Source organism: Anabrus simplex, chromosome 7, assembly GCF_040414725.1.
Source record: "Anabrus simplex isolate iqAnaSimp1 chromosome 7, ASM4041472v1, whole genome shotgun sequence".
NCBI lineage: Eukaryota > Metazoa > Arthropoda > Insecta > Orthoptera > Tettigoniidae > Anabrus > Anabrus simplex.
Genome location: NC_090271.1, coordinates 233,114,725 through 233,139,776, shown reverse-complemented (window position 1 = coordinate 233,139,776; position 25,052 = coordinate 233,114,725). Strand labels below are relative to the sequence as shown.

The following is a 25,052-nucleotide window of genomic DNA, read 5'->3' as shown; positions in this document are numbered from 1 at the left end:
CCTCTCCTGCCCAAAGGCCAACCTCACCTTCCCGAGATGAAAACCTGTTCCCAGCCCTGTTGACAGAGTCACGGCGGTATAACCGTTACATCCATTATGGAGAAAATGCTGTGATTTCACCTAGTCCATTAGCTGAGAGGTGGCAGCCCCACCAATGGTCTTACTTCCTTCAGGCTAGCAACCCGTCAGAAGGACATTTGACTGCTTTCAAGTCTTGCAAAAAGTAAAATGCAAGACCGTAACGGGTCACATGGCCCAATACTTGGAAGGAAGATGATGATGATGACTTCCACTGTACATTGTCTTGAATAGAAGAGCTCTTCCAAAAGAAAATCTACCTGTTGGTGTTATCGTCAGAACTCAGGACTCTGATTGGATGGACAGTCTACTAGTGAAGACTGGCTGAAATCTGTTAGGCAACGTCCACTTGTGCGTTGCTTGGATGGTAAAGCTTGCTTGTTATGAACAGCTACTGCTGTCATACAACAGAAGCTGTGAAGAAGCAAACTAAGGACTCAAAAACTGATCTAGTAATCATTCCAGGTAGATTGATGTCTGTGTAAACGATCCATTCATGCAGCCTTGAAACAGCTGGGGTGGCGACTGACAATTGTGCACTGACGCCAACTGGTCGTATTAAGCACCTGGAAGTTCAAATGCTTCGTTCGTGGGTAAAGACGGTGTGGGATCGTATCTCTGGTGACCTCGTCCGAAAAGTATCCAGTAGTGCAGTATTTCTAATGGTATGGATGGCAGCAAAGACGACGTTATATGGGAAAGTGATCGTCAAAGTGATAATGTAAGCTCCGAAATGGGTACTCCTGATGAAGTGTTGACTATCATTCAGTGATTGATAACTTTTTCTCTGTGTGTTTTAAAGTATTTATTGGGTATTATTTCAAGGACACTTAAGAACTGTCTGAAACTATTTTAAATTTGTGAAGAATGCATAGTGAAATGACATTCGTGCTCTATAGAAAATATTGTGAATAAATTTGAGTGAAACGGTTTTTAAAATTTTGTCCTTTAAAATATAGGGTGGTACTTGGGATTATACGGTACTTGTTAGGTCTTTCACCATGAAAGCACGGTGTGAGAACATCTTGAATGCCCCATGGGCGTCACCAATTCTCGTTTGCTGGTACATAAAATGGTCTACTTGCTCCATAGTTTTATCCAAGATGGAGATGTGAAAATCTGGTGGGGTATTACCAGGTGAAAGTTGAGAAAGTACTTTTTAGAATGTGTTTGAGGCCAAATTTACAGTGCATTTTTAAAGCACTTGACTGATTATTACCTCAAGTGTAAGAGCATGTGATGCATAATTATCTGTGTACTGCATTTCAGTACTGTAGTAACCTTAGCCAGTTTTTGTAAGCCTTTATGTTGTACATGGCAAACTACAGTTGATCAGGCACTTCACTCCGATTTCCTGTTCTTTATTGTAAACAAATCATCGGTTGTTAAATTTCCATTTATGCACCTCACTCTTTCACTTCTAGCAAACTATTCATAAGCATGTAAGAAATGTTAGTTCATTCCATAGCCACGCTATCATTTATTTCAGCTCTTAGGTCGATGGGTCCTTTTTATATTAAGACCTCTTGTGCTTAATCAATTATCACCATTTTCATCTAGTTCGAGCTCAGGTTGGTCGATTTTTTTCCCCAACTCACTCCAATAGTATTTGAAGGTTTTCTTAACACATCTGCCAAGAGTTGATTGATTTAAGCGCACATAAATGAACTCCTGCGAGACAAAATTCTGGCACAACCATAAATTATGGTATGAACCTAGTCATAAACTGATTGAATGCATGAAATTGTATCGTTGACAACTTTTATGCGGTTGAATTTTGAAGCATTTAAAAGCCTTAGTTAAAAGGTTTTTCCCTCAGCCTGATGTCGGTAGATTTCCTGGCACGTAAAGGAACACCTGCGGGACAGAATTCCGGCACCTCGGCGTCTCCGAAAACCGAAAAGGTAGTTAGGAGGACGTATTATGATTTATTATTATTATAGACGTTGATCTATAGGTATACAATGATGTTGATAATAGTTCGTTGGGAACCAGTTTCACTTCAAAAATTTCTGTGTTTAATGCTTCGTTGGCAGAGATATAGGAAATTTATGAAGGGTAGGGAACCTTTTCTGGGACATTTATTTCAAAGAAAGAAAAAAGTTGGTCAGAAACAGATTCTTTAATAAACAATCACTAGGCTAGTGAATTATTCCCTTTAAGAGCAGAATTGCTAAGAGGAGTTTCATTTCCTCTTTATTTGTAGTACCCATTCTGTCATTTAAGTTGCATAGCAAGTTCATCAATCCTACTTCAGTACATCCCGCAGTATTCTCTAGTAAATTTATTTGTAGGTACCCAATCTGTCTGCTTTATCTTCAAATTCATTTTTTATTCACCAGTCAAATTGGTTTGCTGAACTGTTACAACACACAGCTACACATCAATATAAATTTCACTGGGTTCCATAATGCTTTGCAGTTCCCCCTCTAATTCTAGAATCTTACTTTGCTTCAAATTTGTCCTCTTTGTATCCACACACATACCTCTTACTATGTGACGTACTCTCACTTTTGCTACTCGCTTCACTTCCATTACTCGCACTCAAGTCACTTGGTAAGTGGTTGACCAGTCCTGCTTCAGCATGTGTTCTCTAATCGCACCAATTTACAGTCAGTTTGAACATCCATTCCTAAGTCCTAACATTTCACCGATAACATCACTGGCTGGAACCAGATGTCTCTTTTTGCCATATTGACACAAAAAACATACTACAGAAATACCACTACAGTCTAAACAATACTGCAGAAAGTGATGAACATGGCTCAAGAGCATTGTATGTCACCAAAAAGATTCAATTCACACATACAAACATTCACAAACGTATGACAAAGCATGACTGTGTACAGCAACATGGATATCAGTCCTTCTTGCATGAAGCAGCTACTACCTCGGAAAATTCTGGGATTCCTCTCGCAGATACAGCCATGCATACAGAGTTCAATGAGTAGCACGTGGCATACACCTCGTTCTGCACTGTATAGGTTAACCTCTTTCTAGAAATTACATGTTTACAGGAATAGCAACAATGGGTGTCCGTGTTTTTTCAACTCCACATTCCACAGTTCCCCAAGCCACTGACAGTGGTTATATTGTATGGAATATATTTTCTTCAACTGGTGATAACTACTGTATGAGTAAAGACTTAGGTTGCTGCGGAGGATGTAAATGTTACAGAAGATCTGGTTGGGGTGAGACAGTGGTGATCTTTCATTACAAGTTTGAATTATGAATTACATTGCTGTTGCTGCTGTTAATAATGGTTCATAGAAAAACCTGTCATGACCAGGAGTAGTTTCATTATAGAAATGATTCTGAAGAGATTTCATTACAGGTTGAAAATGAATAAGACATTTGCGTGGTTTCCTCTGATTAATGACTGACCTACCATACTACTGGGTGGAATGCTTGGCATTTTTTTGAAGACCTGCTTAACAATAGCTGCTACATACTGGGTTTGTTCTTCGGTTTAAATCTGTTATTTTCCCAGTTACCACTTGGTCGAGGTGTTCATCACCTCCTGTTGACACTAAATCTCTTGAAAATTAAGCTAATACTAATCAAAGTACTTTGTGTGTATTACATGTGAGTAACAAAGCTAAGGTAGAGAAATGGTGAGTGGAACCAAAGCATCATCATACCTTTTGCATAAGCCTAAAATAAATGGTAGTGGCAGGGATGAGGCTTGTTTGAAGAAAGTACCCTGTATACTAGTGCCTGGGTTAAGTTTCTTAGCACACCCTTTAAAATTATCATTGTACAGTACAAATTGTAAATTATAGGATATTGCTTCACATGGTGCTAACATCCTCAGTCTTGCTTCCAGTTACTGTATATGGTTTTTAGAAGATATAATAGCATGATATTCCAGGAAGATGAATGAAGTTCAAAATGTATAGTTTAAGGAGTGAGTTATATGTGGATTGGTAGACTGCCAGTTTTACAGGCAAAATAGTTGAATAGATTAAGAAACAGCTGTAATTCATATTACTTCATCTTCGAGATATTGCTTTGCAATGTTGCATGGAAGGTGACTGAACTTCCAAAAGTGCATCCGAGTTACTTGCCTTCACTGTTATGATTCGGTGGTGAGTTGGTCAGTAGCTGGAGAAATAATGTTTACTAATCATCCTGCATCTTCATTCAAATATATGTACTGGAGAATCATATTTTGATGAAAAGGCATTAAGTTAGTATTCAGGTTCCTATAAAAGCTAGGCTAATTTTAAGAATAATGAATTGTCATTTTTGTTTGACTTTGGAAAAAGATGGAAACAGACAGGGTTTTTTTTTAAGTTGTGTAATTTATATAGTATAAATTATTGTAATAATTCTTAAGTAGATGGTGGATTCATTATTAGTGCAAACCACCTTTTCAGAATGCTTCATGACATTGGCGACTGCTGGCGGTCTGTATTTAAGAATTTGATTGGTCACTTTAATTTAAAAAAAGTTTTACAACATTTCTACATAGTTTTATTTCGCTTAGGGGTACGGGAGAAACTCCTCCCTTACAATAGTGATAACAATAAGCTCTCTTATTCTATCAGTATTTTATTTAGCTTAAGTAATATTCATAATGAATTTCTCTCTGAAGTGCCATCAATGTGCTGCTGCCTGTATGTTGCTGGATAATAGTTTCTATGACCTTCCAGTAAGGATTTAGTCTTTAAGTGTTGATAGTACTACTAAGAAATAACTAGTTTTTAAGACCTAACTTTAAGTATACTAGATCAAGTGTCGTCAGAGAACCTATCAGAAGACTTAGTTCATTAAGAAATTACTATAGTCTGCTGTCTCTTTTTGCAGCATATAAGCTGGAATTACATTCCTGTATAACCTAAGTATATGCTTCTCATAAGGAAATTTAGGGAAAAGGGGACTAGAAGACCCTGGCACATTATGCTGCTTTATTAGAGTATGTTAATGTAGAACTGTAAGCTAAGTTAGGAAAAATGCTGGAAGGATTTATCTACAGCAGAAATTAATCTGTAAGCATAAGGAAGCATTGTATTCCTGGCAGTTGCTGGGCGGTATGTGGTAAGTATTGGGTTAGGGAGGAGGGTGGGGGAAGCAATTACCAGCTACTAAACCCATGTATTGAGCCCTTGTTATTCCAGAAATGATGCTAGCAATGTATATGGAGGTGCTGGGGTCCTGGTGACCCCAGAATATAACAACATGGGATCGATCATTTATCATGTCTACTGCCTATACCTTACACAGACCAATGTCTATCCATCGGCCCAAAGACGCAAAATGAGGGGTTTTGAGGGCTTCGTACGCCGAGCGGTAGTAATTGTACCTACAGAGGAGGAGTTCAAGAAGCGCATAGAAAAGCAGGAAAAAGTGGAGGGAAAAGATGTACCAGACTCTGCCGTCCTAGAGATGAAAGGTAATTCATAGATTTTCATTATAGTGGTCTCCTTGTATTTGTCATTTAATTTTAACATGACTGTGACTTCCCATTTTTTAAAATTTTTTTTTCTTCTATATTGTATTGAATCTATGTTTCTCTTCTTCCATAAATGATTTGCTAGTACCTCTTCTAAGTACTAAATAATTAATGAAATTCAAAGCCAGTAATATCCTGACTTTTTTCAAAGTTTGTTCTTAAAAATTTCATTATGTTAATTTTGAGTTAGAAATGTAACTAGTAATCTTTGCTATATGCTTATGAAAAATTAAGCCTGTGCTATTTTGTTGGACCTAAGTGATTTTATATTTTCTTTGCTTTCCTGAAACAGCTTGGTTCATTACAAGTTAGGTGTTAGATTGAACAAGTGCATTGTGGGTCAATTAAATCTTTATTTGGGATTTTCTATATTCTTGACGGGCTTTCTGAGAGTGAAGGTTAATGTTCGTTTGAAGGGTGAATTTGAAGTTGGTAGTAATAGTCTGAATTCTTTCCTTGTTTCTAGTGGCCACGATAGTAGGAGGTTAGAATTTTTTCCATGATGTAATTTGTCCTGTCACACTCTCATTCTCCATTTTACCTGGCAGAATTGGTCCTCTTTTATATAACTGTCTTTGAAAGACTATTTCAGGCCAAAGTTGTTCAATCTCTCTTGTTTTTTACAGTCTCTCATTCCTATGAACAACTAAATGAGTGAAAAATACGGACCTCAAATGCGGATAATGTACTACCGAAAAACACTATACTGTATTTACAACGTGTAAGAAGAATGCGGTGTAGACGTGCACATACTGGGCGAGTTGGCGCATGCGGTTAGGGGCACGCAGCTGTGAGCTTGCATTCTGTGATAGTGGGTTTGAATCCCACAGTCGGGAGCTCCGAAGATGGTTTCCCGTGTTTTCCACTTTTTACACCAGGCAAATGCTGAGGCTGTACCTTAATTAAGGTCACGGCCGCTTCTTTCGCATTCCTAGGCCTTTCCTATCCCATCGTCGCCATAAGACCTGTCTGTGTCGGTGCGACGTAAAGCAAATTGTGTTTTTAAAAAAAAAAAAAAAGGAAAGAAAAGACGTGCACATTAAATCGCACACGTTAAGGATTAGTTACATGCACTGCTACAGTCAGAACATAAAACATAGGTTATCATTAACTTACACAGGAATAAATAACTTAAAAATTAAAATGAATCACTGTAGCTCTACACTATTGTGTATTCCAACTATCACCCATTACACAGCACATTACAATGTATTGCAAAATAAATAAATACCGTACATTACACAGCTTTCAAACACATATCTAGAGTGCACTTGCCTTTTCTTTTGTCAAAGTTTACCTAGAACAGAATCCATGTTAATCATCAAATCCATGTCATCATCAACAACAAAACTTGTGAAATCATCGCACTGTGTCCTCCTAGCCCTTTTGAAAGTGGAAGCACTGGTGTGGGTTCTGCTTCGTCCTCTTCACTTTCTTCTTGTCGCTTATCTGCACTCTGCTGATCAATAATTTCGTCTCGGTTGTCAGAGACTGACACAGACCACAACACTTTCATTACAGTTTATATAAGCATCAAAGCTTACGTAGTCTTCTTCGCCTGCTGTCACCATTCATCAGTCGTTGCAAGATTTCCATCTACAGGAGTGACATCACCTGCAATAACATGACAGTAACTGGCCATGTTTAAGCCCTTCTTGATGGTATTAAGGTGAACTGGATCCCTAGTAAATTTTATAAAATTCATTGCTTCCAGTACTGTTTTCCCCTTAGTGGTTTGAAGAGATTCCAACCCCTTCTAAACGAGCTGCTTCCTATATTTTTGTTTCACACATTTGATGATGCCCTGATCAAGCAGCTGCCAGCAACTAGTTGCAGTTAGCTGGGGGGAGATTCACGTTCTGTAGAAACGCCCTGTCAGTGGGTTGTGCAGCATATTGGTCAACAAACAGCAAGACTTTCCTGTTCTGAACACCCATTTTTGCATACAGTATGCATAAATATTGCTCCAGTATTGCAGTTGTTATGCAGGTATTTGCATTGGATGTGTACTTTCAAGGAAAAGTCCACAGATTTTTAAAGCTATGTGGACCCTTCACTTTTCAATTACCAATAGAACCACCTTCTCTGTTCCACTTTCATTGCAGCTTAACTGGACTGTCACTATCCCTTTACCAAATTGTTCTCCATGACATTTTCCTTCAAATTCCAGGGTTTTGTCAGGTAAGATTTGAAAAAAAGAAGTCTGTTTCGTCTGCATTGGAAATGTCACAAGGACTGTATTTTTTGAGAAGTTGAGGAAGAGTCATACTTTTCACCACTTCTACTGTGTCAATATTCACACTAGCACCGTCGTCTCGCATGCATCTGTACACCACCTCGTATAGATTCTTAAACCTCGCAATCCAGTTGCTCGAAGCTTTAAAATCAGTGATGCCCATCTGCACTGCTAAATTACAGGCTTGTGCTTGAACCACCTCAGTAACACACTTTCCAGTTCAGGAAACTGTCCTCGCACAAATTTCCTTTGCCGCTCACCCCTTCTTCAAATGTACGTTCTATTTCCTTCCTTTTGCCAAGAATCATGTTCATTGTAGGCGGAGGAATGTTCCACTTTGGCACAACATACACACGCTTCATGCGAGTATTACAGTCTTCGTCTTCAATATATTTCAACTTGTCATCATTTGTTATCTGTTGTACTTTCTTCTTATCCAGCATGAAAAACACAGTAAAATAGATCGTAACAACACACAAAGTAAACTTTTACCACACCACTGAAATACACAAGGCTAAGTAGATGAGCAAACTTACATAATAGCAGTGAGATTCCCCTGAATGCAATGCAGGATAAAATGTCACGTGAACAAATACTGACAAAAACAAAAACAATGACTTGTTCAGTAGCTTATAAGGCAACGCATTTCTTAAAACATTGAATTGAACAGAAAACTATCAACTGTATGTATCAACAATTCAAAAAGCAATGCAGCAATGGAATTAATTTAAGCTCTACGAGGAAAATGGCGTAATCCGTAACTTTGGTCATCACCTGTAAGATGATTCTGCATACACCACTAACGCAAATTTCTCATTTTGAGAAAGTAAAGTAGACGTCAGTCTACCGGTAATTCAATTAATAATGTAATGACTAGACATGGCTGTGCAAAATCCAAGAAAATTTTAAGAACAAGAAGACAACGCGCCTACATGAGAAGAAAGAGGGCGGGGGGGGGGGGGAGAAGCGCTAGCTATTATGTGTGTGTTGCATTATAGCTCAAACCAGTTCTACACTGTCAACAACTATCAGAGATAGTATGTATTTACTAGGATTGGGGCTGAGACTTGAGAAAATCATGTTAAATGGGAAAACGCGGTAACCAAGAATGTGCTAATGAGATCCCACAGTAAATGTTTTAATGCACACCAGCTTCGTCCTCATCTTGTTAAGCTAAAAGTAATTGTTTGGACAGCCTGTATTCTGTAATGCCCTCCAGAGCGTGAGGGGAAACATGATTACTATTAGCTGAACAAACATTGCTGTAAAATCATTTATGAAAGACCATTTCAGAGCAGAATGAGGTGACACATTGTCAGCTGTGAGCTAAACTTACCCAGCTTTCCCTTTTTTTTTTTAAATTTTACAATTTCTTTCCAAATCTGTAATGAATGTCTTCCAAGAACACTTCGCATGTGACAGGCAGATCATTCATTGAAATGAGGGATGTTTCTGTACTTCACTTTTACACAATTATCAGTAATGGAAGAGGTTGGGTTCAACTTGACGTTAGGAGAAACCAACTGTGATTCTGTCTTTGGTGGCTTAAGCTAGGAGCTGTTGAGTTTTGTTTTGTTTTCCAGCAAGAATTAAAGTGACTAATTTAAATTCTAATGTTGTGATGCTTTCCAAAATTTGCTGCATACCACTCCTAGCTTTGAAGTTGTATGGTTAAGCTGGGTGTTTCTTCAAGAGATGAAATCATGAGCTTTGTGATAAAATAATGGATCTAATGCTTGCTCTTACGGTCTTCATCTTTGTGTAAATTACAAATGTACAGTTTTTATAAAAAACTGTATTTTTTTATATTTAAATTTTTTGGGGGCCTCTTCGAAATCCACTTTTGAAGCATATTTCATTATGGTTATCCATTTGATTTCTAAGTTATTCATTGTGGCTTTCCCTGCTCCATATACTCAGGCCATGTATTCCACTTTTCTCATTCTGATGTGAAACATACAGACTATGGTTACTGCCATAGTTACGCAGGAAACTCCACCAACTCTACCTTTGCTTTGCAAAGCAAAATATAGTAAAACACTGGAAATGAAACAGTAGATCGGTGCTCACTGCTGGTGAAAAATCATTATTGAACAACAGATCTAGAGGGAAACCTTGAGAGATGTGTGTGATTAATACACGGCCAGTTTTAGTACTACAGCCTAGTCATATTATGTTATAATACAGTGGCTACGTACTCTACTTTCCCCATTTTGGCATTGTGAAACATACTGAATAAAATATTTGTTTCTCTTTATGAGATAATTATAATTAAATGTAGGGCCACAGAAGTAGTTAAGTAGATGTAAGAAGAGGACATTCTATTGAAATTGTTCATAATTACATTTATTACTTCAGAATACATTTTGCAAGGATGGTACCATATCTATTCAGTGTCATAGGTGAGGGCTATTGGCAGCACATGTAGGGTCTGGATGTTTTACTTTAATATCTACTGTTATCTGAAAATCACAAACAGTAAGCTGCTGTGCAACTTCTGAATTGATTCTTTACAATCCTCATCGCAGAGAATTCACTTTCACGTAGATAAGCTGTACCTAATATTGACTATCAAAATCCTAGAAGTTAGAAAAATGTTCCTTGGAAAGAAGTCTGAAAAATTCCATTATTTCTTTTGTCATGTGTTGAAGTAACAGATAACTATATCATTAACCATTAACATTTCTACAATTATTTCCAGGGTGCACTGCACTTTGCTTCATTCTACATCAGGGCCCTATGTTCTCTTCTCGAGTTGGTTCCATAAAATACATAAAATACATCATGTTACCTTTCATACATACACCATACCTGCCAACCCTTCCAATTTACCCGGAAACTTTCAATTTTTTAATTCGTCTTCCGCTTTTTCGATTTATTTTTGCTTCTTCCTATTTTTTGACCATTATAACTTGCAGTAGAGTCAATACTCTTCCCCTAGGACAAATTATGTGCTTTTCAAGTGTATTTATTTGGCAAGTGTACCGTCTGTGGCCTTCCTGTGCCGTGTTTCTCACTCACTACAGCATCATGTGTGTTTTACAGCTGAAATTTGGGACGGTAATCGTCCTACAAGCGAGAGAGGCTAGCATGCACTAGCAACTCCGTTAATCGGGACGAAATATTGAGTTTCTTGTTCGTATGTTGTTAACATGGCTTCTGTGCGTAGTTTCGTTGGAGTTGTAGCCCACGTAATTACTCTTGCGATTCTGTGATTTTCCCTCTGTCGAAGTCTTATGTTAAAAATGTATGAGACATATTGATCTGTTTCGTATGTGGTAGTTTCACGTATTTCAGTGCAGTTGCGTTCATTCTTAGTTCGTAATTTGAATGAGTTTAACGTATTTCAGAGAGCTGTGTCGGTGACGCTTTCCGGTATTTTCTCTTCACATTATGGCCACGAAACATAACAAGCATTATCACCAAGTGTTGAGAGATACCTATAAAATTGAATTACCGTTTGTGTTACAGTCTAATAAAGCAAACTATTATGCATTTTGTTCCGTGTTTGTTACATTTTCTTGTAACCAGTTTTCTGTTTTTTTAGTTTAAGATTTTAAATTTAATGGTAAATTTGCCTTGTAACTGTAGGCCTTTTTCCACCGAGACCGTGGCGATACGCGATAAAACCAAGAATTAAAATATCTTCCTGTATTTGACTTCCGAAATTTGGCCGGTATGATATACACACGCACTCTCGCTGTAGAAATTGTAAATGTAAAGTAGTTCTAGACAGGAGATAAGTCTACTTCCAAATGTCAGCCCATCAAACAGGTGGAATGCGGAACTGAAAAGATGATGAGCACATAGTGATAAATAGTTCCATCAGTGGTATTTAGCACTTATGACAAACGATTTCGTCAGTAGTGCCTCAAATAGCTGGAAAGTGAAAGTAAAAAGTTGCACACGTAGCAACAAACCATTTCATCAATAGCACTGCTGCGTGGTTGCACTAGTTACGAATGGTTTTAAGGAGTGCAAGATTGCTTTTGATTTCATCACTCTGAGAATCTTAATCTGTTAAAGTCTGTATGGTAGCATAGAAATTCGAAGAATCCAATGTTGCTGATTCTGATTGCGTTATAGAAAGTGTGTTGAAATTATATTTCACCAAGTAACATGGACAATTTTCAGCCTGTTCCAGATTCTTTTGATGTTTTTTGTAAGGTCAGACACAGATTTCTTCATTATACTTCTTAGTTGAATGTCAGGAAAAAATCAGTACTTAGTGCTTCCTCAGTGCATGTACAGTCTGATGAAGAAAATCAGGCAGTTGGAGAATTCTTGAAGACTATTTCCAGCAATTAACAATCTTGCTTTCTTGTTGAGAAGTGGGTCTCCATTCCATGTCCTCTAAAAACCATGGTTATATAAATGTCTCTCTTGCCAGTCCTTCAATAACATTGAATAGATGTGGTGGGCAACAGTTGCAGTGCAAGGAAATTACCTGCTGTCAAAGGTGTATGATGTAAGTGTGTCCATTTTCTGGGAAAACAGGGAGAACACAGGGAAATGTAAATGCAGAAAATATTCAGAAAAATGACTTTGTCATCTAAATTAGTCTTTTGATCCAAGACTGGACCCGAATGGAATGATTGAACAAGACTGATAAGTAGTCGCTACACAGTCATATGCAGCGAGTAGTACTTTGAGCGATAAATGTGAGCACTTTTGGTAGTGAAGGAAAGTCAATGAAAAAAGGCACACTTGCGCTAACTGCTCAAAGGTGGCAGTACACGAGATGTGCGGCATATCTAGTATTGCTGAGATGTGTATTAAAAATTTAAAAGACAATAACTAATGTTTTTTAAAATGCCCAGTGTTTAAAAAGCTACCCATGTAATTTACATTACGTAGAGGTGCTAACTATTATGGACTGCTCATAATTATTACAGATTTCACCTTACTATTAAAGAGAAATTATTATGGAAAAGCAGAATTATCACAGAAAAAAGTTCTACAAAGGATGGAACGTGTCAGTGATGCGTGTTTCTATGCACACTAGTTGACCAGCACACGTATTCAAACGACACTTCCATTTGCAAAAGAAACTGGGAGCTTATTCCTGAGTTTCTCAACACTAACCCATTTGTTTCTGTTCTGAGTGTGTTCAGAAAATGACAAGCTCACTTATGCCGATTAAAGAATAAAGTTCCTGATGGGCACCGATGTTAGTTTGAAGAGTGATTTGCTGAAGGCTTGCTGTGAGCAATATAATTCATTTTTCCTTGGTTGTAGTATTTCTTGTAGTGGCTGTGTACAGTGAGATTACTAATAACCCACTTCACAGAGATTGGCCCTTTATGACAAGTCCTAGCTTGTTTGACTTAAGATACATTTATCTCAGTTCTTTATGCCATTGTAAGTGTTCGTGCAAAATGTTTCTAGATGATAAACATGCTCAAGCGTCGCTCGTATATAACATTTAATGCAGGGAAAATAGAGGGAAACCAGATTTAGGTTAATAGTGGGAACCCTGGCACTCTCTCTCCCCTTCCTGGTATTTAAGCCATAAATAATATTGCTTTGTATGCAGTTCTAGTTTGAATTTTAAACAGTTTATCAACAAGTATGCATGAGAACTTGGCACAGCTATTACTCCCTACAGCCACAATTATTGTAGTGTTCGGTGGCATTGGTATGGATTACAGGAAAGGTCAGCTGATCTTAAATTTCAGTGTTATTAATAAAAATGACGACTCCAATATTGAATTTGGCATAATATAAGACTTCCAACTCTGAATCTGATCAACTTAGGTCTGATAAAATATGCAAGGCAGAATTGGATATACATGTTATTTGGATTTCTTGTGACCTTTCTAGCCAACTTCACATTACCTGAGAAAGGAGATGTCTTCAGTGAAGTAATATATACTGAGTTGGGCGAAGAAGAAGCTCGTGCCTTAGTGCAGAAGTACAACAATGAGGGTAGAGATGCTGGTTATGGAGCTCAGCACAAGCGACCTCGTATGGATAATCGTGACAGAGATCGCTCTTCATCCTTCCGAGGTGGTTTCAGGCCAAGAGGTAACTATTTTCTCATCCTTTGTATTGAGAAAATTATCTTATGAATAAAGTTGTGTAATAGTCACATGATTTCCTTAGGTGGAGGTGGTAGTGGTGGAGCACCTGATAGGAACCGAAGTGGTGGAGGATGGCAGCCACGGGGAAGTAGTATGGGTGGAGGAGGTGGCAGAGGAGGAGGAGGTGGTTCTGGTGGAGGAGGTTGGAGAGACCGGTAAGTAATAAGACAAGATTTTCATACCTTATGAAAGCTTAAAATGTTCATCAATATGCACTATCAAACGAGGCCTCTAATACTTTGAACACCGTGCAGTTGAATCATATGTGGTAGACTTCAGCATTTTAGTAAATTTTCACAGTTTTATACAAGCATAACTGATGTGCTTGCTTCCAATCCCAACCTGTTCTGGATTCAGCAACGTTTTAGCATTGCATGCGTACCCCGTTTTCAACTTGCAGTTTTTTAAAATTTTTGCAATGCATATTTAGATCTTGAAAAATTAGGCAGTCAAACACACCCTAATACATTTAGGAAACACAACATATGTAGTAACCATTGAGAAAGAAAAAAATTATAACATGAATTAAATTAGCCAATCTGTGTAAATTGGCTCTGGTATGAAATACAGTAAAACCTCGTTAAGACGTTTCTGCTGGGGACAACAAAAATAAAGTGTTAAGTGAGAAAACGTACCGATTTTTTCTGACATGAAGGGATTTTACATCGTGTATCCGCAGGAACAATGAAAACTATATCGACCATTTCTCAAGATAAGAGGAAAGTAATAAACGATGTGAAAAGCATGAGAAAACAAATATGGAAACCTTTTCTGTTGGGGCTTATAAAATAACAAGTGCACTGAACAGTGTGAAAAACACCAAACAACAAATGTAAAACATATGCACGGGGGTCAATAAAATATCCCAAGTATTATTGCAGATCACACCCTTTGTAAAACAAATGCTGGTAGAAGCATTTTATTTCGGAGCAGTGGGTTATAAAACATTTTCTGGTCACACTCTTAGACAATGAATTGGAGGTTATAAGTTGATTAATGAAAAAGGTTCCACCTGATCGATGCTTTCCTTTTTTTTTATTATGTAGCCTTCGGCTAAATTTTTGTCATTAAAACTTACAGTTCATGTTTCGATTGCTTAGCAATCATCATCAGCTGTTTCACATAATGCTTAGGTAAAAAATAGCATAAAACAATTCCATAATTAAGATTAAAAATTATGTTAGTAAGGAACAATTAGGTTGTGGGGGAGGGGGGAATACGTGAAGGGTGGGGTGGGGGGACGTTGTTAGTTAAAGATTAAAAACTTATACAAATTAAAAAAACTATTTTTTGTATTAAAAAGTCTTTGGTTTCATTCTATGTCACTGCACTGGTTATTTATTAAATTCGACGGTTTTTAGCATGATGCTCTTACAAACTTGTCTTGGTTGTATAATGTTCCTTCTTTTGCTAGACCTTTCTTCTTTGTATCTTGTTACTGTCCGGTGGAGGAGATTATGTTTATTGTTGGTCAAATTATTCAGGTTTCGTTAAGTTGGATAGTTTGGAGTACGACCTGTAACCGGCAGAAAAAATGCGTCTATTAATTAAAATTACCTGGGGGTGTGTTGTTTGCATTTTAAATAAATTGAAACTGTAAAAAAAAATTTTACTTACCCCTATCCAATTGTTCGGTTATACAAATTCTGTTCGGAAATCGTTACGTTGGGATGTTTGGTGTACGACCTATAACTGGCAGAAAGGATGCGTTTGTTAATTGAGAATACCTGGGGATGTGTTGTCTAAAGGAATTGTTTGTACTGTAAAAACTTTTAAACTTACCCCTGTCCAATTTGTTCTTGTTCCGATGTTTATGAGTTTGTATCAATCTCTGCCGTCCTCGACCTTGTGTAGTAGCGGTGTGACAAGGACGTTATGCTAGCTTGATTTGGAGGGGGATCTTTTCCGACAGCAGTTAATTTCTCTGGATTAAAAAATGGCTGCACAAAATAAGAAGCTCCTTTTCATCGACCGTTGTCCTGCACATCCCGTGGATGTTAATTTGAGGAATGTGCAGTTAGAATTTCTACCTGCTGACTGCACAAGTAAGTTACAACCTATGGATTTAGGGGTTATTCACTCCTTCAAATCACTTTATAGGAAGAACCTAGTGCAGCGAATTTTATTCCTTACGGATGCTGGAAAAGATCAATCATCTTTTGGAAAGTTTCAATCCTGGATGTGCTTCACTTCATTGCAAAGTCTTGGAAAGACATGAAGCAAAGTACCATCTCAAATTGTTTCTTGAAAGCAGGATTTTTCAAGAATCGTCCCGAATCTCAGCTAGAATGTTGCAGTCAGACTGCGCTACTGAAGATTTTCTTCGGATAGATGATTCTGTGATCACTGCAGAGGAAAGAAGTGTGGCGGAGTTGGTGTTTGAGCAAACAGCAGCCGAGTCTCTCACCAATGACGGTGATGAAGCAGAGGAAGACAGTGAAGTGATGCATACATACCAGTGCTAATGCAAGTGCAGCAGCAGTGGATGTTTTACACAGGTATCAGTTATCTGTAGGTGGGGGGAATAATTTTCATGATCTTCAAGAGCTTGGAAAACAAATAGAGGTCATGAGAAATAAGAAGTGTAAACTGAGAGATCAATTCTGGACTATTTTGGTAGGAAGCAGTGATTGTATAGTTTTCCATCTGGAATAAATTTTTGTTAATGTTGTAAATACAGGTACAATAGTAGCAATTAAAATGTTTCATTCAGAGAAAATATTGCTTCTTTGATAATTCTACAGACATTCTAAGAAAGTAACTTACTGTACATTACAAGAATGTATTACACAAATTTTTAACCACATACCGGTAACCTTCTCCTGGGCAAATGATGAGCAGAATTACAAAGGCAGTGTAGTCAACAGTTAATACAGTACAGTTCATTAACTTACAAGGACCTTCATTTGAGGTAAGTACAGTAAATCGATTGAGATTGAAATACTCTATAAATTAATAGTATGTATTTGCGTAACATTTACCTCCTTTTCTAGAGCATTTTTATATATACCTATACAAGTTGTTTCCCACGCTTTTACACCAGTATTCCTTGGTCCCTTGAAAACTGTAAAAGAGGAGTAAAACTGTACCTTCTTCCTTTTCCCTCTCTCCACTGTTATCCTCTTCTGTTCGTGTCATGCCCACGATTCTATTGCTTTCTTTGAAGGTTTCTGAGTAATATTCGCTCCACACTTCCAGGATGTCATTTCTGTTGGTTTCCAGCCTGTTATTTTGATCCTTAATGTTTCTGATTTTCTTTTTCCTTTTTCCCCTTCATGCTTTTCACCACATGCCAGAACTTTCTTCGATTTTCCTTTTAAATTTTCTTTTATTTCCCTTCCAAACTCTTCCCACGATTCCTTTTTAGTTTCCTTGACTGCTCTCCCTGCTGCATTTCTTATTTGTATATATGTTCCTTTATCTTCCTCACTTTTGGATTTCATATATCTTTTCCATTGTTTCTTCTTGGCTGCAACGGCTTCCTTTACTGTTTCGCTCCACCATCTTGTCTGTTTCCTATTTCCATTGACTCTCCTGATCCCGCACACCTCTGTAACTACCTGGTTAATCGTCCCTCTCATCACCTTCCATTTGTCTTCCACATTCCACTACCTCTGTGATTTTGCTCCTTCTGTATGAGTTTTTTGCTCAACTTTTTCTCATACTCCCGTCGCTTGGAGGTATCCTCTAAGCCAGATACAGTAAAACCTCGTTAATTCGAAGTCATTGGGACTCAAAAATCGGACTTCGAATTACGTGATTATGAATTAACCGGCAATTCGCAGTTCAGAAGTACCAACCCTTGCCGCGTTACAAAATATTCTAAGGCCCGTTACTGCATGCAGTTAACCTTGCTTCACAGTTTATACCTTTCAAATGCCATGAAAAAAGAACTATTTACAAAATGTATCCAAGAAGGTGCATTTACAGTATTCAAATAATGCACTCGGATATCTCACTGGTAAACATAACCTCACGCAATGAAAGAAAGAGAAGAAAAAAAAAGCACGATTCAAAGACGAGGAGAAATCTATGTTGGCTCCCATGTGCAAGTGCTTTATTTTTTTTTATTTTTTTATTTTTTTTTTTTTCTATTTGCTTTACGTCGCACCGACACAGATATGTCTTATGGCGACGATGGGACAGGAAAGGCCTAGGAAGTGGAAGGAAGCGGCCGTGGCCTTAATTAAGGTACAGCCACGGCATTTGCCTGGTGTGAAAATGGGAAACCACGGAAAACCATCTTCAGGGCTGCCGACAGTGGGGCTCGAACCCACTATCTCCCGATTACTGGATACTGCTGCACTTCAGGGACTGCAGCTATCGAGCTCGGTCGAGTGCTTTATTAATTGGATTACTATATTGTATGCATTTTAGATGCCTTGTATTTACACAGAAAGTACCCGATGTCCTTAAAATCGAACTTTCCTATGACTATCCTTGTACGATTTCCCGCCATGGCACTTCAGAAATGTAAAAATTTGCCGCGTCACAAAGACCCATTAATACATGCAATCACCTCTAAATCGCCTCTAAATTCGCGGGATCAGCGAAGTGAAGAGAAAGGTAACAGGGTAGATGGAATTGGACCAGGTATATGTTCTGAGATATTCAGGAGTAGATAAGAGAAGTAAAGCTAAAGGAGTCTGAATTATCACAAGTGAACAATTAAGTAATAAAGTGGAAGATTGGAAGGCAGTAAGCCATAGGATAACGACATTAGATCTGGAAAATAACCAAAAGGTTGCTCTCATACAAATATATGCTCCTAAAGAAGACAGTGATGAGATAGATAAGGGAGATATTTACTCTGCCCTTCAGAAGACATTGGACAAAGCTAGATATACCATAGAATCGGTGATAATAATGGGGCACTGGAATGCTAGAGCTGGGAATAGGATGAGTTCTGGTCATGGGAAGGCAGTGGATTGCCTCAGTTCATCTGCGAGTGCTTGTTTGGTATAACCTTATTTGCACCTGCCCTGCATATCTACAGGAACTTCCCTCTATCAGTCATTGGGACGCACAGTGTCGGGGTTGAGGCCCACCATCCCTGTCTGTTACCTGAAGAGTACTGACTGGCTCCTACTCAATTTAGAACCAGTCCCCAACCAGGACCAGACCAGGCATATACTGTTTCACAAATTTGTCAAAAATTGACCCAATCATGTTCAGACCGAGGAACAAAGGTTTTGTTGTCTACAGTATGTGTTATGTTCAGGATGGATAAGAAATGATCTTGCGACATCAGTTTACAAGCAAAACTTGTCTGGATGGTTTGTCAAATAATCTTACAATTTGGGCTTTCATACGAGTCCATTTATTCCACGTTGATTTCATTTTTAGTTTGCCTTTTGGATATAACTTGTCAATTGGCTGCCTGGCATAACAATTCGTTTCTGTGTTGATTTAAAAACAAAAAAAAAATCATCACTGAAGAAAAACGTGATGCAGGATCCATTGCTGTTAATTCATCATTGGAATTTCTTCATCAGGCACGGAAAGTTGAGGCAGACTGTCGTGGTAAGGTAACCGTACTTTTATTTCCTTGGGACTGGGTTGTAGCTACACATGGTTGTGCGTGACGGCATCTGTTTCAATACACCGCAGAGATTACAATTTAGGTATAATAATTACTTTCGATTTCTTTAAATGAATTGTCATTGTCTGGGTCTGAACCAGGATCATGTACAGTTCATTCACTTGTCGACCCTGCCTGCCTATGCAGTTCTGTACTTCGGCACTACCAACTTAGTATGAAGCAGATATTTAGGTTTCAGTGATGTGCTGCCACCTATATTTTTTATGAACTGCAAGCCCTGCAGAATGTGCCTGCGCACACTGCCAACGTTTGTGGTATGTAGAAGCCATATATAAGTAGTAGAATTCAACGCCATATATAGCTCGTCTTCAGAATGTTTGAATGATGATGTATGTCATTAGAAATAGGAAAGGATTTCCACCTATCAACACTTGTTTATTGCACTTATTATGCTACAGGACTGGTTTCGACCCTTTACACAAGGTCATCCTCAGCTGAACCATGCATACATATCTATGTGATGAAGCCATGATTAAGATAGTATTGTCAAAGGAATGCCATACGATAATAAACATTAGGTGACATCCAAGTGGGGCATGTCGTAACGTGAACTGGCATGTATGTCACAACGTACAACAATGCATTGTATGTCTAAAATAGTATGTTTAAGATCTTAAAATTAGTTGATAAAACATATCTCACTTAAAACTAACGTATATATATGTTCAAGATGAATACAATATATGGGAGCACTTCATGCACATGAACGTTCGTGTCTTGCTTGTTGGCTAACTCCCGTGTTCAAGTCTTGTTTACACAGTTGTACGCTCAGCTGCTGTTCCTGGAGTTTAAATGATATGATTTGCTTGTAAAATTGTATGAGTAAAACATTTTGTACATAGAGTAAAACACTTTCCAATTTTAAAAAGGTGCCAGACGTATGGTTAAAATTAGGCTAAAATATGTTCAGCTCTGCAGTGTGTATTGCCTTATGTTAAAATCAAATATGTGGTCCTGTGACGTCCATATAATTTGAGTGACATTGGGTTCAAAGTTGTTTTTTTCTGTGATTTAATTTATGTTGTAATTTGGATTGGTATACTGATCTAGAGTGATGTAAAATTAATGTAATTGTGTAGTTCCTCAATACGGAAATGAAGATTATAGATTACGATACCGTAGCCAACGAGGCAAAACGGAACGCGTATAGATATCGAAACTTAAAGATCAAACTAACGAATGCGGTTAAGAGCATTGCTTTTCTGAAGGAATGTCTAAAAAATGACTTAACACCTAAATTCTTGAGAAAATATAATAATAAACACAGGCATACCATACAAACTCGTAATACGCAAAAAAGACCAAACAAAATCTGGCCGAAAGAAGAAATAAAGTTTTTATGCCGTAAAAAACAACATCTCAACAACAAACTATACCGAATACATTTTAAGGCATCTAATGAGTTACCACACAGCTACTGGGATGATTTTCAGCGGATCACGACAGAAAAAATAAAAAAAAAACTTAGCCACTAACAGACAGAATACACTAAATAAGAAATTAGAAGCACTTAAACAACCATCCAAACCAAACCCAAAAACCGAAATTCTGAACACGAATTCTCCAACCCTTCCCAACGAAATCACTGAACACAAATTCCACCCACCCATAAAAAATCTCACAAATACGACTTTCAATGAAATGGAAACTGTTATCTTGAGCAAGGGACCCAAGCACAATTGGGGAACACATCAACCTTCCAGAACATTACAACCACTATCACTGAAATAGAAAACACCATACAGAAAATCCCACACGAGCTACGAGATGAAGTCAGATATATTAAAAAAAGGTTCTCACAATATATCGACAAAATTCACAGTAACTTCCTAAACAATAACTCAGCCAATAAAACACACATAAACAAACTCAAAGATAAAATAAAACAGAATAGTTTACTTATAACGAAAGCCGACAAAGTCAATACCACAGTCGTTATCGACAAAGACCAATACATATCGAAAACTAAAGAATGTTTTCAAGGTACACTTTCCTTATCAAACGTAAAGATCCGACTAATAACATACAAAGAAACATCAAAGCCTTATTAAAAAATACACACTTTCCTTTAACTGAAATAGAATCCTCTAAACTTATAGTAATGAACCCTCAAATACCAACTGCTAAAGCTTATCCCAAAATACACAAAGAACATATACCAATGAGACCTGTTATTAACTACAGAGCAAGCCCAACCTATAAACTCTCGCAATTTATTCAAAGATTCCTCAAAAGCACTACGTATTCTCAGCTAATAAAACAGTACGGAATTCAGTGGATTTTTGTAATAGAACGAAAGGATTAAAGATTGAACCATATCATAATCTCGCATCATTTGATATAATAAACATGTACCCGAACATTCCCACAAAACGAACAATAGAAATTATTGAATCTAATCTAAAAAGTCACAGCACTCTAAGCACTTTAGAAATAGAAGAGTTCATTAAATTACTTAATATTCCCATTAGTAACAACTACTTAAAATTTCATGATACTATTTATCAGCAACAAGGATTACCGATGGGATCTCCCGCCTCTGGAATACTCGCCGAAATTTACATTGACTATTTAGAGCACACATCATTTAATAAAATAGACAATATCTTTTTTTTGTGTAGATTTGTTGATGACATTTTTGTCATCGACAATAGATCCACAAATGAAACTGATATATTAGATAAACTCAACACAATAGACTCCCATATAAAATTTACCATGGAAACCGAAAACAATCTCAATTTGAACTACTTGGACATAACGATAACTAGACATGAAGACCACCTTTCTTACAGAATATACAGAAAACCCACGCATACCTCAAATACAATTAAAATAGATTCCGTTCACCCCAACACACACAAAAGAGCAGCTTACTACAGCATGATACACAGAGCATTCAATATACCGTTAACAAAAGAAAATCTAAACAAAGAATTACAACTAATTCACGATATAGCTAAAAACAATGGATACAAGAAAGAAATGCTCAACAAAATCATTCCCAAAATAAAATCTCAACCCAAAACCAAACTAACAAAAGCAGACGAATCCAAGAAAGAGTATGCACTGTTCACCTTTAATAATGTACATATATACCCCATAACTAACATTTTAAAAAGACATAACCTAAGAATAGCATTCAGAACTACTCACAACAGTACCAACATCATACACAACGTCAAGACAATCAACAGCAACAACAAATACAACTACTCAGGGGTATACCATATTAAATGCAATAACTGTGAGACAAGCTATGTCGGACGCACTGGTAGAAACTTCCTAACCCGATATAATGAACACATAAACGCGGTAAAACACAATCATTTTTCCTCAGTAGGACAACATGTCGCAGGCTATAAACACAGTTTCACAAACATCGATAACGACATGCAAATCTTGAACATAAACCCCAAAGGCCCCTTGCTCAACATAACAGAAGAATTTTACATAGCTCTAGATCAGTATACCAATCCATATTACAACATAAATGAAATCACAGAAAAAACTAACATCATCTTCAATACAGTTATCCCCGCCCTAAAAAACTCTTACCTTAAGATAATCGATAAGGAGAACGCGACAGAAAAACATCTAACAACACACCCAGCTCCACCCCTACCCCCACAACAGCAACTCTCCCTACCCCTCACAGCAGCTAGTATGAGCCCAAGAAGAACACGAAGCAGTACATAACAAGCTCGCATATCAAACACATCTCAGCCACACCAACAACAGTAAGTACATATTCAAATTAGCACACAAAAACCATATCATTTAAACTCCAGGAACAGCAGCTTAGTGTACAACTGTGTAAACAAGACTTGAACACGGGAGTTAGCCAACAAGCAAGACACGAACGTTCATGTGCATGAAGTGCTCCCATATATTGTATTCATCTTGAACTTATATATATGTTAGTTTTAAGTGAGATATGTTTTATCAACTAATTTTAAGATCTTAAACATACTATTTTTAGACATACAATGCATTGTTGTACGTAGTGACATGTGCCAGTTCACGTTACGACATGCCCCACTTGGATGTCACCTAATGTTTATTATCTCATGGCTTCATCACATAGATATGTATGCATGGTTCAGCTGAGGATGACCTTGTGAAAAAGGGTCGAAACCGGTCCTGTAGCATAATAAGTGCAATAAACAAGTATTGATAGGTGGAAATCCTTTCCTATTTCTAATTGTGTAGTTCGTCGGTACAGAAAAGAAGATTATAGATTACGATGATGATGTATGTTTTGAGATAAATGCGGTAAAAGTTATAATCCTACATTTCTCCCGCACGTCATTACTGCCATTGCACGAGAAAAAGAGAAAACCTGACATAAATATTTAACCACTTTGAAAAGACTGATTTGGTCTATGCTTAATATACCGTATTTGCTCGCATATAACCTGCCACCACATATATCTCGCACCTCGTTTTTAACATTTGAAATTACAACGGAAAAAATCCCTCGCATTAATTTCTGACATCATAAAGACATACAGTACATATGAGACATAAAGTTTGGGTATTCCGCGGATGTGCCTACATTAAATATAGAGGCTCTACTAATTGCTGTTACGATATTTTGTACGTGACAGTACAAGAAGAAGCTGCATTTCTTTCTACCTGCACAACTGTTGAGGCTAGCTGTTGTAACGAAAATCAATGAGATACCTCGATAGTTCTTGCAATGCTTCCTGTTCCCTTGCTTATAGATAGGTACAATTACTGCTTTTGTCCAATCTGAAGGTACCTTACCAGCACTCCATGCTGATCTTACTACTCTATGAAGCCATTTCATCCCTGCCTTCCCACTATACTTCACCATTTCAGGTCTAATTTCATCGATCCCTGCTGCTTTATGACAATGGAGTTTATATACCATCCTTTCCACTTCCTCGAGCATAATTTCACAAGTATAATTTTCCTCCTCCCCATGAGCTCTGTTGTTCGCGACACCACCGTGAAGATTTTATTTTAAATTCAGAAGATTTTCAATATATTCCCTCCACCTGTCCAGTGATTCCCTGGGATCTATTATGAGTTCACCTGAATTATGCAAAACAGTGTTCATTTCTCTTTTCCCCTCCCTTCCTAAGGTTCTTTATTACTGTCCAGAAAGGTTTCACTGCTGGTTGACCTAGCGTTTCCAGGTTATTACTATAATCTTCCCTCGACTTCTTTTTGGACTCGGCAACTATTTGTTACGCTCTGTTTCTTTCAACTACGTACAATTCCCCTTCTGCATCGGCCCTTCTGTGGAGCCATTTCTAATAAGCCTTCTTTTTATGTTTACAAGCTGTTCTCACTTCATCATTCCACCAAGATGTTTGCTTTTTCCCATCTTTACACACAGTTCTTCATAGGCATTCCCTTGCTGTTGCTACTACAGCATCCCTGTTTGCCACCCATTCTCTTTCTATATCCTCAACCTGCTTGCTGTCCACTGTTCGGAACTTCTCGCTAATTATATCCATGTACTTCTGTCTAATTTCCTCGTCCTGGAGATTTTCTTCCCTTATTCGTTAGCAGACAGTTTTCACTTTCTCTTTCCTAGGCCTAGAGATACTTAGATCACTGCAGATG

The 25,052-nt window shown here is 37.7% G+C and overlaps 1 protein-coding gene across 1 annotated transcript in view; it reads left to right on the top strand.

The window, feature by feature from the left end:
- The window catches only part of LOC136877508 (heterogeneous nuclear ribonucleoprotein U-like protein 1), a 242,595-nt gene that overhangs the window by 180,210 nt on the left and 37,333 nt on the right, over nt 1-25,052 (top strand). Inside the window, exons 12-14 of the mRNA XM_067151617.2 lie at nt 5,305-5,473; nt 13,593-13,796; nt 13,875-14,007. Coding sequence (XP_067007718.2) covers nt 5,305-5,473; nt 13,593-13,796; nt 13,875-14,007 — 506 coding nt within the window. The remainder of the gene's footprint in view (nt 1-5,304; nt 5,474-13,592; nt 13,797-13,874; nt 14,008-25,052) is intronic.